The sequence below is a fragment of the Oncorhynchus nerka genome, linkage group LG27 (assembly GCF_034236695.1).
Source record: "Oncorhynchus nerka isolate Pitt River linkage group LG27, Oner_Uvic_2.0, whole genome shotgun sequence".
Lineage (NCBI taxonomy): Eukaryota > Metazoa > Chordata > Actinopteri > Salmoniformes > Salmonidae > Oncorhynchus > Oncorhynchus nerka.
Genome location: NC_088422.1, coordinates 71,907,495 through 71,924,624, shown reverse-complemented (window position 1 = coordinate 71,924,624; position 17,130 = coordinate 71,907,495). Strand labels below are relative to the sequence as shown.

At 44.7% G+C, this 17,130-nt stretch overlaps 1 protein-coding gene across 3 annotated transcripts in view; it reads right to left on the bottom strand.

Moving 5' to 3' along the window:
• Positions 1 to 16,689, bottom strand: part of LOC115112301 (furin-1-like) — a 101,256-nt gene extending 84,567 nt beyond the window's left edge. The window contains exons 1-3 of one of the 3 annotated variants that reach the window (XM_065011967.1): positions 16,000 to 16,689; positions 14,706 to 14,807; positions 10,569 to 10,888 (exon numbers count right to left, since the gene is read on the bottom strand). In XM_065011967.1, coding sequence (XP_064868039.1) covers positions 10,569 to 10,781 — 213 coding nt within the window. In that variant the 5' untranslated portion in view covers positions 10,782 to 10,888; positions 14,706 to 14,807; positions 16,000 to 16,689. Of the gene's footprint in view, positions 1 to 10,568; positions 10,889 to 11,415; positions 11,508 to 14,705; positions 14,808 to 15,999 lie in introns of those variants that run through there. The other 2 variants (XM_065011966.1, XM_065011968.1) reach the window with 2 other exon arrangements.
• Positions 16,690 to 17,130: the final 441 nt, after the last annotated feature.

Genomic DNA, 17,130 nt, shown 5'->3' with positions numbered 1-17,130 from the left:
TTTACAGTAGGTGCAGGGAGTTCTGGACATTTGGAACTGCACTACAATCCCCAAGTCCTCATTGTCCATCTCTATGGATCATTTGGAACCTCTGTCCATCTCTATCAACTGCTAAGAGATGAGCATCCGGATGTGTTTACTTACAATCCCCAAGTCCTCATTGTCCATCTCTATGCCAGAGATCAACTGCTAAGAGATGAGCATCCGGATGTGTTTACTTTGCATGAAAAGTATTTTGTCGTTTCGCACAACCACAAGATGAAAACAAATGTAAAAGCACTGGGAAGGAGACAGAGCAGAGAGACTTCTGACTAAAGAACAGAGAAGTCTAGAGTGAAAACAAGAACTATACAGATGGGAAATCTAACAGATAAACACTCCGGATGCCTGTTGTGCACAGATAGGCCTCCAGTCTTGCTACATGCAGTGTATAGGCCTTAGCCATGCCTTTAGGAAATTGATGTCAATCTTTCCCAAGGCAATTACACAATAACAGAATTACGCTTTGACTCAGATTTTTCACTTTTAAATGTATGCCAAAGAAAAAAACATATTCAAAGTTTAACTAACCATACAACTCTAAGCACAAGAACTACTTTGAACAATTTACACAGAAATGTTCACAAAAACACATTTTCTGGAATAACTGTGCAGATGCAAAGTATGGTAAAAGACTTACAGAAAAATAAAATTGTCCAAAAACTTAAATATATCCATCTGCTACGAATTAAGATTAAGTCTGCAGAAATAATGGGTTGTCAACTAAGACATGACACCTTGTAACCAAAATGTTATATAATCGGTCCCTGAGCTGTACTATACAGAAATTCATAATTATGGATATGAATATCATTACCTTCATAGTAAAGTAGCCTGAATTGGTACACAAAGGTAGAAATTTGGGAGAAATATTTCAAATATGTAGAAATATTTGGGTATTATACTACACTGGCTATTATCGTAATGAGCTCTGCCCCCAAAACAAGACCACATTTGGTTGGTCCGGACCAGACCAAATCTGAACCAATCATATACATCTGTTTTTCACAAGTTTGGACATCACAGTAGACATGTTCACAGTAGACACGCCGAGGAACGTGCCCATTAACTGGAGTGAGAGAAGAGAGAAAGAGAAAGAGAGAGAGAGAGAGAGCGAGAGAAAGAAAGAAAGAAAGGTGAAAGAGGGGTTGTCCAGGCTTTTTTCACAGTCTTGCTTTGACCACCAGACAACAGAAAGAGGAAGAAAAAAAAGTTGAGCTGAACATAACAGTACACCAGTGGAAGGAAGGACAGTAGCAGGTCACCCAACTGTGGTTTGTGACTACCATCATCTCCCATTGTAGCCAATTCAATTGCAGTAATTCTGTTACTAATAAGCCTTTGCTTATTCCTAATTTGTAGGATGGAAAATGGTTGAAAAATGTATGCCTTAATTTCTCAAAATGATAGACTCTAAGCCTTCATTTGACATGAGCCTATGAACTTCACATGTTGATGCTCATGGGTCCTTTTAGATGGAAATGCCCCCCAGTAACACTAATCACGCCCAGTCATGGTGCAGGGCTGTAGCAGCACTGATTAGAATCAGCCTGTCTCGTGATGGCAGAGATAGACCATCCTTCCCCATTAGATGATGTATGGGTTTAATGCTAGACCTTGTGGTTCCACGTAGTACAGAAGGGATAGAATACTCTTAACACAGCACAGGCACAGAGTTGGAGGTTCAACCAGTGAAATGAACTGGAGGCTCCTGTTCTTATTATCATGAAAATATTTGACCTTCTCTGATCAGGGTAGCCCACCTTGCAATTCAATTCCTCATCGTAGCTTACACCCTGAACACAGGAAGCGTTCACATCAGCCATTAGTGACAGAAACCACAGCGCTCGTTGAGAAAAAAGGAACCGGCAGGGTTCTGAGAAACGCTGGATTCTACTTTGATGTGCGTGTGCAGGAAACAATGAGACATTTATTTATTAATCAGGTTCCTTCCCACATCTGTCTATACATAAATCAAAATAAGTTGTCAAAAGAAAATGGGACAGGAAAGGCAGATTTTGTTAAAGATCTGTACACCAGTAGCAAGACATTTGCAACACTTCTCGAAAAGGAAAACAGCACAAACCTGTTCTAAATTCCTGGGAACTAGAAGTAGATGGAGAAAAGAGTGACATCCATCATGCAAACACTGCTTTTCAAACAGCTCTCAACTTCATATACAAGTGTGTTTAACTTCTGGTATTCGACTTACCCCAAAGCCAATGACGGTGCCAAAAGGTCACCTATGTTATAAAAGCCAGGGTGAATCACTCTATAATGACAGCAATTGACTGTGGATAGGAAAATCAGGAGTAGGTAGAAAGAGGACCAGAGAGATGAGACCATTAAGCCAGACAGGGGCAGTAAACCACACGAGACGAGGTGAGCCCCAGAAGTAGCAGACTATTCAAGCAGAGGGACAGGTTTAACACCAGGACACCGAGCCTCATCAACATCGCAGGCTTTATGAGCTTCAGCCACGACGGGAGTGGAGTAGAGGCGTCTCGGCCACGACGGGAGTGGAGTAGAGGCGTCTCGGCCACGACGGGAGTGGAGTAGAGCGTCTCGGGCACGACGGGAGTGGAGACGTCTCTACTCCCGTCGTGGCCGAGACGTCTCCACTCCCGTCGTGGCCGAGACGCCTCCACTCCCGTCGTGGCCGAGACGCCTCTACTCCACTCCCGTCGTGGCCGAGACGCCTCTACTCCACTCCCGTCGTGGCCGAGACGCCTCTACTCCACTCCCGTCGTGGCCGAGACGCCTCTACTCCACTCCCGTCGTGGCCGAGACGCCTCTACTCCACTCCCGTCGTGGCCGAGACGCCTCTACTCCACTCCCGTCGTGGCCGAGACGCCTCTACTCCACTCCCGTCGTGGCCGAGACGCCTCTACTCCACTCCCGTCGTGGCCGAGACGCCTCTACTCCACTCCCGTCGTGGCCGAGACGCCTCTACTCCACTCCGTCGTGGCCGAGACGCCTCTACTCCACTCCCGTCGTGGCCGAGACGCCTCTACTCCACTCCCGTCGTGGCCGAGACGCCTCTACTCCACTCCCGTCGTGGCCGAGACGCCTCTACTCCACTCCCGTCGTGGCCGAGACGCCTCTACCCACTCCCGTCGTGGCCGAGACGCGCTCGGCCACGACGGGAGTGGAGTAGAGGCGTCCCACGACGTGGAGAGAGGCGTCTCGGCCACGACGGGAGTAGAGGCGTCTCGGCCACGACGGGAGTGGAGTGAGGAGTCTCGGCCACGGACGGGAGTGGAGTAGAGGCGTCTCGGCCACGACGGGAGTGGAGTAGAGGAGTCTCGGCCACGACGGGAGTGGAGTAGAGGCGTCTCGGCCACGACGGGAGTAGAGGCGTCTCGGCCACGACGGGAGTAGAGGCGTCTCGGCCACGACGGGAGTGGAGTAGAGGAGTCTCGGCCACGACGGGAGTAGAGGCGTCTCGGCCACGACGGGAGTAGAGGAGTAGAGGCCACGACGGGAGTAGAGGCGTCTCGGCCACGACGGGAGTAGAGGCGTCTCGGCCACGACGGGAGTAGAGGCGTCTCGGCCACGACGGGAGTAGAGGCGTCTCGGCCACGACGGGAGTCTCGGCCACGACGGGAGTAGAGGCGTCCGGCCACGACGGGAGTAGAGGCGTCTCGGCCACGACGGAGTAGAGGCGTCTCGGCCACGACGGGAGTAGAGACGACGGGAGTAGGGCGTCTCGGCCACGACGGGAGTAGAGGCGTCTCGGCCACGACGGGAGTAGGGCGTCTCGGCCACGAGGGAGTAGAGGCGTCTCGGCCACGACGGGAGTGAGGCGTCTCGGCCACGAGGCGTCTCGGCCACGACGGGAGAGTAGAGGCGTCTCGGCCACGACGGAGTAGAGGCGTCTCGGCCACGACGGGAGTAGAGGCGTCTCGGCCACGGGGAGTAGAGGCGTCACGGCCACGACGGGAGTAGAGGCGTCTCGGCCACGACGGGAGTAGAGGCGTCTCGGCCACGACGGGAGTAGAGGCGTCTCGGCCACGACGGGAGTAGAGGCGTCTCGGCCACGACGGGAGTAGAGGCGTCTCGGCCACGACGGGAGTAGAGGCGTCTCGGCCACGACGGGAGTAGAGGCGTCTCGGCCACGACGGGAGTAGAGACGTCTCGGCCACGACGGGAGTAGAGACGTCTCGGCCACGACGGGAGTAGAGACGTCTCAGGCAGGCCAGACACAGAGCTTAGGCAAAACACCCAAGGCTGAGAAACAAACTACTGCAGTACACCTCCATTCTCGGAGAGCTCTAGCACACAACGAAAAAATATATATATTCTCGGGCCATTTGGCCATCTATTTAATCCACTTTTAACAGCGAAATTAGAAAAAGGTGCTTGTGTTTTTAACAGAGACATCAGAGGCTCATTACTGTAAAAAGCAGCCAGGGGCCAGAGCTGCGGGGTCCCAGGGGTGGAGGGGAACTCTACAGGGACAATCAAGGGGTCGTAAAACCCCCTCAGCTGCAGCCTGTGATCCCCCTGCCCTCCCTCCCTCCACTTCAATACAACACCTGCACACACCAGCCCCACACCACAGCTGGGGCATGCCATTCCTCACCAGATCTTGCTCACGCAACCCTCATTTCCTTCACCATCAGTCCAGGGAAGGCAGAATAACTGCTTTGATTAGAGATCTACTACAATTTATTTTGCACAATGACTGGTGATGGATGCCTCACTGCATCAGGAAGATCATTAAGTACGACTATTTCAATAGAGAATCTCTGCATGATGATATTATCATATTTCAGCATGATTGTTTTACCTCCTTTAATGTTAATGCATATTAATGCAGGTGCGATTAAAAGATACTGCACAAACTATGTACTGTTGGCTGAAGATGTGACTGTTCCATGTAGAAAGGTGTAGTCATAGTTCTGTATGGCCTCTGTCCACGGCCTTCTATACAGATAGATAAAGCAGATGAACACATACTAACACTGATCCACATGGTAATGAGATGAGGAGCGTGGAAGGCCTTCAAAATACAAAGGGATGGAGCCCCCCAGCCTTACCCCCCCCCCCCCCCCCACACATACCACCCAGGGCGAGTTCAGCACCCTCCATCCAACTCCCCCAGCACCCCCTCGTAAATGTAAATCGCTGCTCCCCTCATTACCATACTCCAATCATCTCACACTTCATTCAGCCGAGCAGGCCATACAGAGCACCTCGCTCCCTCACTTTTAGTGCCCAGTTGGTCCCCTCTCCTTTGCCTAATGGTCTATTTTAATGAGTAGGGGGCTGCGCACGTTGCATCAACAGCCCATCAAGTCATCAACCTTGCCTGATGCCGTTTGTGGCCTTGCCTTGTCCACAAAACAAACACCGCTGTAGTCAGTGCTGCTCTAGGTGTGATGTTCAATCTTCCGGGGACACATTGGCTGGGAATTTCTACGTTTGCAGGTTTCATGCCACGTTACCCTGTGAATGGCCTTTTCCTCCTGGCAGGTTTATGGTTTGGGTCTGAGAGAGTTAAGGTCACGCAGTGCGTCACCAAGCTGATAAGAGACAGAGGATGAGGCATGTAGAAACTACTAGTGAGGTGGCTGATCTGGGTGTCAAGATAATGTGTTTACAACAGCCTATGCAGATGTCAAAACACTGGTTTTCCTGTAGCCACATTGGAGGTGGTAGCGTTATAATATCACACACACAGTGACTGAGTACTCACTAGCAGTGTGAAAGCTAACAGCATGACAGGGTCAACTCTGTCCTCTAACTGGAGCACACTGCAATTGAGTAAACATGAAAGGCCAAATATATACCATTAGAGGGGGTACAAATACCAAGAAAAAAAAAGTGCCACACTAGTATTGAGGAAGTTGGCTGCCTTATTCCTCAAGAAGAGTCCCGAGGGCAATGGAAGAGTAATCTAAATGTCTGAGAAGACTCAAATACCACACTGCTGCGGAGAGAAAAACGTAACTACATTTCAGACTCCATTTCCAGACATTTCAGACAACAACTCTAAAGTAGAGGACAAGAGCTTATAAAAGATGAAGTGTTGCGATTACAGCATGTCCCTCCCCGCTGTAGGTCTGGGGCTGGGCCAGGTATAACCATGCAGAGAAAATAGTGTTGTTTTGTAGAGCAAAAGGTCAGAGTAAAGCACATTAGCTGAGTACAGTTACTGATCTGACCAATGAGGCTTGGCTAAACTTGGCTCTGGTCAACCGAGTGAGGCCCAAAACTTTTCACCATTTTGGTTGAAAACAGCTTTTTAAGTCTCCAACAAGTTCAGATCCCTTTATGGTGATGGGACAAATCTACTCAGCAGTCATACAGACAGAGACGCCCACACACAGCTCACAGTATGCTGAAAACAGTCTGAGTAAGTGTCTCTAATGGTCATGTCTGGATTCCTTATTCCCTTATGGCCAATACATAGTTAATGGCTTACTAGTAATCACAGTAAAAACAAAGCCATTGGACATTTCACAGTGAGATTACTGATTAGTCTGCACTCTGCGTCTCGCAGCATAAACAACATTCCTGATGATTGGTAAGAAATACAGTCAGAATACAGGCCCCTAATCACAAATGGATGCCCTGTGAATAGAGGTGGGGTCTAGTCTTGAAAATGTAGAGGCCTAACATCTGTCAACAGAGAAAAGAGACACACAGGACAAGCCTGCCCCAGGGCAGGAAGCCTGGCTTCATGTCCGACCAAGCTCTTCAATTACTGTCAATATCACACAGGGAAAAGAGGGGTCAGTTGGTGTGGAAGAAGGAGCTACAATCTCTTACCGGGCCCTCCAGATACCCACTACTGTCCCTGGTTGGCTGACTGCAACAGAGGTAACCTAACTACCACATGTGAGGGCCGGTCACCAGTCACACTGGCAGGGCAGGCTGATTCAACTCTCCTTAGATTCCGTCAGAAGGAAGAATTACTGGGTTCCCCTTTCCATTAGGACCAATCAGTCACCCACACGTCAGCCGACAAGCCCACACCACTACCAATTACTGACATTATACATCCACTAAACACTACCTAGGAGTCAGTGGGAGGGAAGGTTTATCGTCTGACCTTCCCATAGCCCAGAATAGAATCTGTTCATGGATGCAATGTAAACAAATTATAAAGAAATCAACTAAAAAAAGAGAATATTTTCTTGCAACCATTTTGTGTTTGTTTGCTAGCTAGTGATTTCACAATCCTCCCCAGTTATTTTCCCAACATATTTTCCCCAAAGGGATTAAGCAATCTTATTTCATCTCTCTCGCTAGTGAGTTTTCAGAAACCATTGATTGATAGATTTTTTCAATTGCAACCTTTATTGAGTCAGTCTGAGCTCTAAAGAGGTCTAAGCTGATGTTTACTATGTGGTTCAGATCATTATTTGATAAATCAACATCATTGCCATTAGTTTAGCCATTGGCATTAGTATAAAACAGACCTTTAAGCAAAAAGCCTTTTAAAGGAAATTGACTCACAGACACTACATTTCCACAGTAGGCAGCATACAAAAAAATCTGGATGTAAACTATTACAGAGAGTCATGTCAGAACGATAAAACCCAGACTAAAAAGGTACCACCTTATAATGTCACCGGAATAATGATCTTACACACAGATCTATCCCATAACCAGGTGCATAATGAATGATCTCTAACTGGAAGACATGAGATATAGTTGCCTAGCAGGATACAGGCTAACCAGGAAGGAAGCTATTAAAGCTAAAAGTGAAATGGATGAAAAAAGACAGAGGCAAAAAAACAAAGTACTTCTACTCATCATGCCCCCATTGAAGTCTTGGAGCAACCAGAGAATATAGTGGCTCACTTACAAACAGGAAATGTTTACATTTACTTTACACCCGCCCACTGGGGCCTCAACAACAAACTATCCCAAGTAGAGCTTAATTATTCATAGATTGTCCTCAAAACGGAAGGAAGGAGAGAAACAGTGAAAACCTAAACCCTGGTGGTGCTGCTCATAGGATCGGAGTCCCATTCCTGTCACTGCCTGTTAGTCTTCCCTCAGCCGCACCGTGCAGTTCATAGTTCAAAGTCCCATCTCACCCACGCTCTGATTGGGCGTTCCAGTCAGGAAGCTCCTGTCGGATCATCTGTTCCTGACACAAACACACAGCTCTGCTTTGCAAACAATGCCACAACACAGCGCATTGAGGAGACGAGAGGGAAGAGTCTGATGGCTAGTTCAAAGAGTTCTGTTAACACCACATTAAATGTACCATGACTTGCCTCTCATCTGCCACAAAGGAAGACCACCACAGAAATAAGTTTGTGGGATGTTTCATTGAAAAGAAACAGAAAAGTATGGAAGACTGTGGTAGTGTTGAGAATGCTAACATGTCAGAGAGACGAGGGAGGTCATTTTCTGATGAACTCTTTAACCACAAACAAAACAGCAGGCTGAGCATATGGCGAACTTTGAAGGCCTCCTCCCCTTAAGCAATGAGATTAAAAGCTGTATGAAAAGCAGAGAGATGAGTGAAGCTTTCAGGACAATACAGAGATATCTACAGACACACACAGGTGTGTGATTCAACCATTTCGCTACACTCACAATAACATCTGCTAAAAACATGTATGTGACCAATAAAATGTGACTTGATTCGTATGGAGGTTGTAGTCAGCCACTCTCAGTAAGAGAGTAACAGAATATACATCTTACCCAGAAAGGCAATACTGTATTCATTCAGGTAACTGTGTTTAGTCTGTTTGGGTGAGTCATTTCTCTGGAATGGATGAACTGAAACTAAACTAAACTAGTCAGAGGGGTTTCTATAAGGACCACTGCCTCTGGTACACTAACATTTAGCCTAAATCTCCAGAAGAAGCACTGCATTGTGCAAGTTATATGGGACATAAATGCCATACAACATTCTCAATATTACTCCTATACATAATATGTTTTTAAAGATACAGTTGAAGTCGGAAGTTTACATACACTTAGGTTGGAGTCATTAAAACTCGTTTTTCAAACACTCCACACATTTCTTGTTAACAAACTATAGTTTTGGCAAGTCGGTTAGGACATCTACTTTGTGCATGATGCAAGTAATGTTTCCAACAATTGTTTGCAGATAGATACTTTCACTTATAATTCACTGTATCACAATTCCAGTGTGTCAGAAGTTCACAAACACTAAGTTGAATGTGCCTTTAAACAGCTTGGAAAATTCCAGAAAATGATGTCATGGCTTTAGAAGCTTCTGATAAGCTAATTGACATACTTTGAATCAATTGGAGGTGTACCTGTGGATGCATTTCAAGGCCTACTTTCAAACCCAGTGCCTCCCAGTGCCTCAGCAAAGGACCTTGTGAAGATGCTGGAGGAAACAGGTACAAAAGTATCTATATCCACAGTAAAACGAGTCCTATATTGACATAACCTGAAAGGCCGCTCAGCAAGAAAGCCACTGCGCCAAAACCGTCATAAAAAAGCCAGACTACGGTTTTCAACTGCACATGGGGACAAAGATTGTACTTTTTGGAGAAATGTCCTATAGTCTGATGAAACAAACATAGAACTGTTTGGCCATAATGATCATCTTTGTGTTTGGAGGAAAAGGGGGAGGCTTGCAAGCCGAAGAACACCATCCCAACCGTGAAGCACCGGGGTGGCAGCATCATGTTGTTGGGGTGCTTTGCTGCAGGAGGGACTGTTGCACTTCACAAAATAGATGGCTTCAAGAGGAATGAAAATGTGGATATATTGAAGCAACATCAGTCAGGAAGTTAAAGCTTAGTCGCAAATGGGTCTCCAAATGGACAATGACCCCAAGCATACTTCCAAAGTTGTGGAAAATGGCTTAAGGACAACAAAGTCAAGGTATTGGAGTGGCCATCACAAAGCCCTGACCTCAACCCTATAGAAAATGTGTGGGCAGAACTGAAAGCATGTGCGAGCAAGGAGGCCTACAGACCTGACTCAGTTACACCAGCTCTGTCAGGAGGAATGGGCCAAAATTCACCCAACTTATTGTGGGAAGCTCGTGGAAGTCTCCCTGAAACGTTTGACCCAACAATTTATAGGCAATGCTACCAAATACTAATTGAGTGTATGTAAACTTCTGACCCACTGGGAATGTGATGAAAAAAATAAAAGCTGAAATAAATCACTCTACTATTATTCTGACATTTCACATTCTTAAAATAAAGTGGTGATCCTAACTGACTTAAGACAGGGAATTTTTAATAGGATTAAAATGTCAGGAATTGTGAAAAACTGAGTTTAACTGCATTTGGCTAAGGTGTATGTAAACTTCCCACTTCAACTGTAAGTATTTTTTCTGCTCTAGTAAAGTGATATAATTCAATTGGTTCCGAGTGCCTCGGAGGCTTGGCAACTTCCAAGTGTAATAAATATTTAAGCCAATTTAAGGTCAGGTATTTTGGCACTAACAGGCAATGTGGGAAAAGCGGTCTAGATCAGCACTTTCTGCAGTAGATGTTCCTTAATTATTCACTTCGACAAAAAACCCACAAAGACACAAACAAAAGAGGGTAAAAAAATACCCAACAACTCACATTGCCATGGTTGACGAAGCCATGTTTACTGGCAATGCGGTCAGCCTCGTCTGGTCCTCCAGCGATGTGGACGGCCCATGTGTTGGTGTAAACCCTCTGACCAAGGGCCATGCCCAGCCCAGACACCAGCAGGACCAGCAATGGTCCCAGCAGCAGCCGTTCAGCCAGCCGTGACCAAAGGCCCATGGAGGAGGATGGAAGGCCCAGAGCCATAGGGTCCTACAACAGCGAAGTCCCAAAGCTCAGCGTCTTTATGATAGGCCAGGGGACATACAGGGACGCAGAGAGACGACACAGGATAGTCACTGCACCGGGATCACCTAAGAAGAAAGAGAGTGTTACAACATGTAGCAGAGCTCAGCACAATGAGAAAAACAACTCCTACAACGTCTATTCGGAGCTTTGTAATAGTGAGCTGAAGCAGCATGTATTGTCAGAAGGAAGACAATCCTGCCAAGTTTTGCTGACTTGTTACATCGCAACCATGACAACAGCATTACAAAAAGGAAAGCGGAGTGACGTGAAGATGTCAAAATTCACAATGGAACAATACCAGATTAACAACAGACTTGAGTTAAAGGAGTCCAAGGTCCTTTCTTCTCCCTTTCAGTGAAGCTATGACAATTAAACGCATATTGTATTTGGAATTACAAAAGTCCATTCCAATTTCTATAGCATGAAAATGTTGATTGCAAATAAAGACTGTGTGTGGGGGATGGGGGAAGACTTTTCAACAGCCTGTTCACCTGACAAACTAAAAACAAATCCATGACAGTTGAAATATTATTTTCCTCCTAACTTTGCTTTTCTCAGCACTGGAGGTGGTGGAGGAGTGGTTGTCTCTTACCATGCATTATGCAAAGCTTATGGATCACACATGTTGTTACGGATACAGTTATCCTGTGTGTGTGTGTGTGTATCCTGTGTGTGTTTCTTTTCTCTCCTTCTCCCCTCACAGGTGAAAATCATCACTCCCCAATCAGTCAACAATCAATCATCAATCAGAAGACACACCTCCTCCTATTTCCTACCCTATCACAGTTCCTTCCCCATGGTTTAAAAACCCCATCATTTGTTTGTTCTAGAGCAATCTCTAGCTCAATCTCTAGCTCAATCTCTCTGTAAATGCCATGTCTGTAGGTCTCTGTGTTTCACTCTCGCTTTGTGTCTTAACCTCTCTTTTGTTTAAGCACCTCATAGCACTTTGTCATCACCTGTGAGTATTGTTTTTGGTTATGGTGTTTGTTTGTTGCTGGTGGGAAAAGGGGGAAACCAAGACAAGTTGCCCATGGGCATACACTACCCGTAGGTGAACTTTGTTAAATACACTAGTTAGAACTGGGTGGACCACCCACTGTATTTTTGGTTAGTTAGTTAGCTGTTGTTAAAGTAGGCTAGTCTAGCTTAGGGGTGTTTTTGAATACTTATTGTTTCTTTCCTTGGGTCCAGCTCAGCCCCTTTTCCTGCTCCCCCCATTACCGTGTGTTTATAAATAAACCTAGAGTTTGACGGTAGATTTCTGTTGTCGTGGTTATTTCGTGCACACTTTTACTTTGTCACAATAATAATTTGCATGAGTTATGTTACGGGTCTCATTACCATCCCCCCTAGACTGTCGGGCCAAAAGGGATTCGTAACACATGTACTATTGTACTTCCCCTCTCACTCTCCTTCTGTAAGCCAAGATAGAAGACCTTCACCCAGCAATGACCAAAGGTCACCCAGCAATGACTAGTCTAGGTCTTTATTCATGAGAAAACTTTTCCAAGTAAAATGGCATTGTGAACTGGAATCATGAAAACACTGTCCAACCCCATAGAGATCCCGAATCACTAGTTTGAGAGGTGTTCAGAGTGAAACCAATTAATAAATATAGCCCAGCTGACTTCAGAGAATGTGGTTGAGGCTGCTTTGAGGCTTCCGTGCTTCCATTACTTCTCCAAAAAGCTACAAAGAACACTGGCCCTACCTGTTCCTCAACCTTCCAAGAAGACTTTTCATTGAACATAACATTTCATTTCCAGCTCGATCTTTCAAAAGGAAATCGGATGATGATGAGTCACGGAGAGAGTCCGAGAGAGAGAGAGAGTGATGGGGAGATTTCAGCTGGTCTTCCCTATGAGGATGACTGTTAGCCATTGGCAGTCAGTCAGTCAGTTATGAGACCTCAGCTGGGATGGTGCTCTGGCTGAGGAACCTTGGACGCTCGTAGGCTCAAGCTCCACACAGGAAATTTGAAAGAAGAAAACATGAAAAAACATGCAAGGCTCCCCTTTGAAGAGCTTTCGGTAATTGAAACCCAATAAATGCAAATTACAAAGCGTCTGGAAAAAAGACAATGTCTTCAAATGCAGAAACAATGCAGAGATATAGTGTTGCTTGGCAAGAATATGCTAAATGAGAAGCTGGGTGAAAAATCCTGGAGGATTAAACCCATTAAAGCTTAAAATAGCAGGCAGAGGTAGAAAGAAGCATGGCACAGTTAAAATCTCTTCAATACTGATCTACCTATAGACCTACTGGCCGTTAGTTACAAATAACTATTCTCCAAATAAAACTACTTCTGACTGCGCCTTTCAGACAATTTATAGAGATGAGGAAAAATCCCTACTGACTCATACACTTACTCATAACTAAATGTTTAAATTTGTACTGTAGCATCCTAATTCCATCACAAATATCATTACATAAAATAAACCAAAGCTTCTTCGTGCCCAAAGATTTATGATCCACTTAGAGAATTCTTTGCAATGCTGAAGACCCAATGCAGAGGTCTAGATTAAGCATTAGTTTAAAACCTGCTAAACCACATGGTCAGGGTGACCATTAGCTTCTGGCAAAACAACTTGTTTATCAAGCTCAGAGACCAAAACATTCCAATCTAAAAGGCTACAAACAAGACTAAATACTTATCTGAATGAACATTTGATGCATTCCAGGTTATTTCATTCAATGAAAACATTTCAAAGAACTAGTTGAAATACTACTAGTCCCTAGGGTGTGTGAAATCCATTGACAGAGTGGCCATCAAATCCCTGTCCAGTGGTCCAGGCAGCGTGTTCTGTTACAGCTGTTCCAACAGACGCGACAAAACATACCCACCTAACAAGCAGCAACATTTCCACTTTATGTAATGCCTTGTTCTGCTGTTGTACTGGCCAGCAACATCATTGTATTTTATTTTAGAGGGGGTGATGAATCTTTTCATCACTGAACATTTCAAAAACAGCTCTACAAAGAGTACCAGTATGAAAATAGTCAGGTGGGTCAGCTTCAGCTTCCAGAACCGATGCATTATTCTGACAGAACACTTGGCCAAAGCCACCAAATACAATGCCATTTTAACTATAAATGACAGAAAGTACCACACTGTTACAATAGCAGGAATATGCCCAGATTGACAGCTCAAGAAACAAGGAACAAGAAACTGACATTCCAATGATTCCACAGTGATGATTGACATTTCTAGCTTCAGAAAACAAGTTCAGAGAAAAAAATACCTGGCAAAATTTTTAAAAAGCCTTAGCTCAGAAATGAGAAACATTTAAACCACATGAAAGCCATTATATCACGCTCAGACACACTATTTGGCCCATTGTTCCCTAAACCTCAGTGCATGTGGAACCCTGCAGGACAAAAGAGCTGCGGTGCTACCATAACTATGAGAGGAGAGGAGTTTGCTCTGCCAACTGTAGCCAATGGTATCAGAGCAGCAAACACAAAGTTAGACAGTGTGTACAGTCAGACCGTTCCTCTGAGATGACCACGACTCAGTCTGATTCTCTATGGTTCATTTATTTATTTGGGCACACCAAAGCTTTTGTGCCCAAAGATTTAGGATACACTTAGAGAATTATTTGCAATGCTAAAGACAGAGCAGAGGTCCAGATTAAGCATTGGCTTAAAACCTGCTAAACCGCATGCTCAGAGTGATAATTAGCTTCTGGCAAAACAACTTGTTTGTCGAGCTCAGAGACCAAAACATTCCAGTTTAAGAGGCTACAAAAAAGACACAATACTTAAGAATAAAATGTTGATTAAACTCACTGGGTTCTCTCTAAATGCCCTAAAGAAAACTACAGTCTTAACAGCATAACACTTTCAAGGGGAAAAAAAGCGGTAAAATATGCAGCTCACCTTTGAGTTTCAGACTATTGTTGTTGTTGTGATTCTGATGCAGTCCGATCTGATGCGGAGGCAGCACACACAGACAGAGGTGTGCACCTTCCCCAAGCCTCCCTTTAACGTTCACAGACATGCATGGCTCAAAGTACACCCGCCCCTAGTGACCTCATCTGGGCACTCAACCGTTCAGCCGGAGTTTAACGTCAGTATAAAAACCATATACCGTGGAATAACAAAAGCTCAACTACTTTACTGCTCGCAGGAGAAAGTGGGGAACCAGACATTTTTTCTGCCAGTGTTAGCAGAGTAAATGATACCATACATCAAAGTTTGGCAGCAACTATCATAAAACTGCACAAGCGATAACAGATAGATGTGAATCAAAATCAGAAAGAAGTCATACATTTCAACACTCTGCTTGAAATTATCTAAAAGGCCAAATGGAAAACATTACATCCTAGGGTGATAATTTCACCAAGTGTAAGTCAAACTGCAGATGGTGATTGCCCAGGAGATAACATTGGCAAACCACAGAGCAGTGCCCTAGGTTAGAATCCTTCAGCATTTCTCTGGCAGGGGGGTGTCAGGTCTCCCTACTAGCAATCAAAACATGGCCACTGGCTCAGGAGTTGAGGAATGGCTAAAAACTCAACAAATCTCAAACAGGAACAAACTTTCACAGGGGCCCAGTGGTTATTTGCACTTTCCCCAAAGGCAAATTGGAACTCAGAGAGGACAGCCAAGCTCTGACACACACTAACCCAGAGACATGATAGGGGAACTTAAAAGGTGCTAATCACTTAATATGTGATGAAGACAATACATTTGTATCACAATCCACAAAGAGTACCTACGGTTAACATTTACAGCATACTACAATATACTGTCTTCTTGTCTTGAGCTCCTCTAACACTCCACTCACTGTATGTTGCTTGCAGATAATTAATATGCTATGTCATAAGGAAAGTGTTTAATTACCATGAACAATGTCTTTATCATATAGAGTAACAAGGCGTTTTCTCCACTGAATATACACTTCTTCAAATCATAAGCAAGCAAGCTACAATTCAAATTTTAAAAATCTTTCAAGAGGCCTTTCTTAAAATTGGGCACAAAACATTGAATATCTCCTCTTTTGACAGTCATACCAGTGAGTCAACATGCCCAGTTAGGCTATAAAACTTTTGCTCGTAGCTCAAAAAGTTACACAACGTTTCACTAAACCATTCAAGTTTCATTATATGACAACAATTATGGTTCATATCAGAAATGGCTTATTATTGCATGAAAAAAAACTGTAACTTACCACAAATGTCATTGAAAACTGCAAACGGTTTGGCGAAAAACTTCGAATACAATAAATTCCTGAATCGTCTCCCGCTGGTATTTCAGTAAAGTAACACTGTATCAGCTACAACTACTTGATGCAATGTAGCCTACTGCGATTCTGCGGCGCTACGCGCTCTTTCACCCAATTTATCCCCTGTGTCTAATCCCAGCCTTCTGTTTCTCTGATCGTTCCGAATTGGACCGTAATCGGAATATAATTTCAAATAAACCCACTCCACAGAACAACAACCGGGATCGACGGCGTCAAGTTTCAGCTAACGTTAAGGCCAGGCTCGTAATGCCCTTCTAGCGGACACCGTTACAGCCCGAGTGTCTCTGTAGATAGGGACAAGGCAATACCGATGACAGGCAAAGCACACTCCTCGCACTAACCAACTAGTCTGGCCTCTTCCAGGAACGAAGGCACACCAGTACAAAACTCCCCATGAGCGCCTCAATTATCAGGAAACTTTCCAATGCCTTGGGAGGGTTTATTCTGTAGGTTTACCAGTTCCCGTTTACATTATGCATGATCCCCTGTCTTCTTTGATATACTAATGAATCGAATATACTCTTACAACTACCATACTACATTGTTAATGGTTACAAAATAAATAAATAAATAACATGATTCCATGAACCCTCTCAAAACAGCTGAGGGGTCCACATCATGTAGCCCCTCAGGAAATACGTCATGGCGACCGAGGGCAAGGGGAAAATGCACAGGATTTGGACACACCTACTGCTCAAGAGTAATATACACAGTGGTATATCGCCATCTGCTGGTATAATCTATAACAATTAATTTTTTATTTCACCTTTATTTAACCAGGTAGGCCAGTTGAGAACAAGTTCTCATTTACAACCTCGACCTGGCCAAGATCAAGCAAAGCAGTGCGACACAAACAACAACACAAAGTTACACATGGAATAAACAAACGTACAGTCAATAACGCAATAGAAAAGTATATATACAGTGTGTGCAAATGAAGTAAGATTAGGGAGGTGAGGCAATAAATAGGCCGTAGTGGTGAAATAATGACAATTTAGCAAATAAACACTGGAGTGATAGATGTGCCGAAGATGAATGTGCAAGTAGAAATACTGG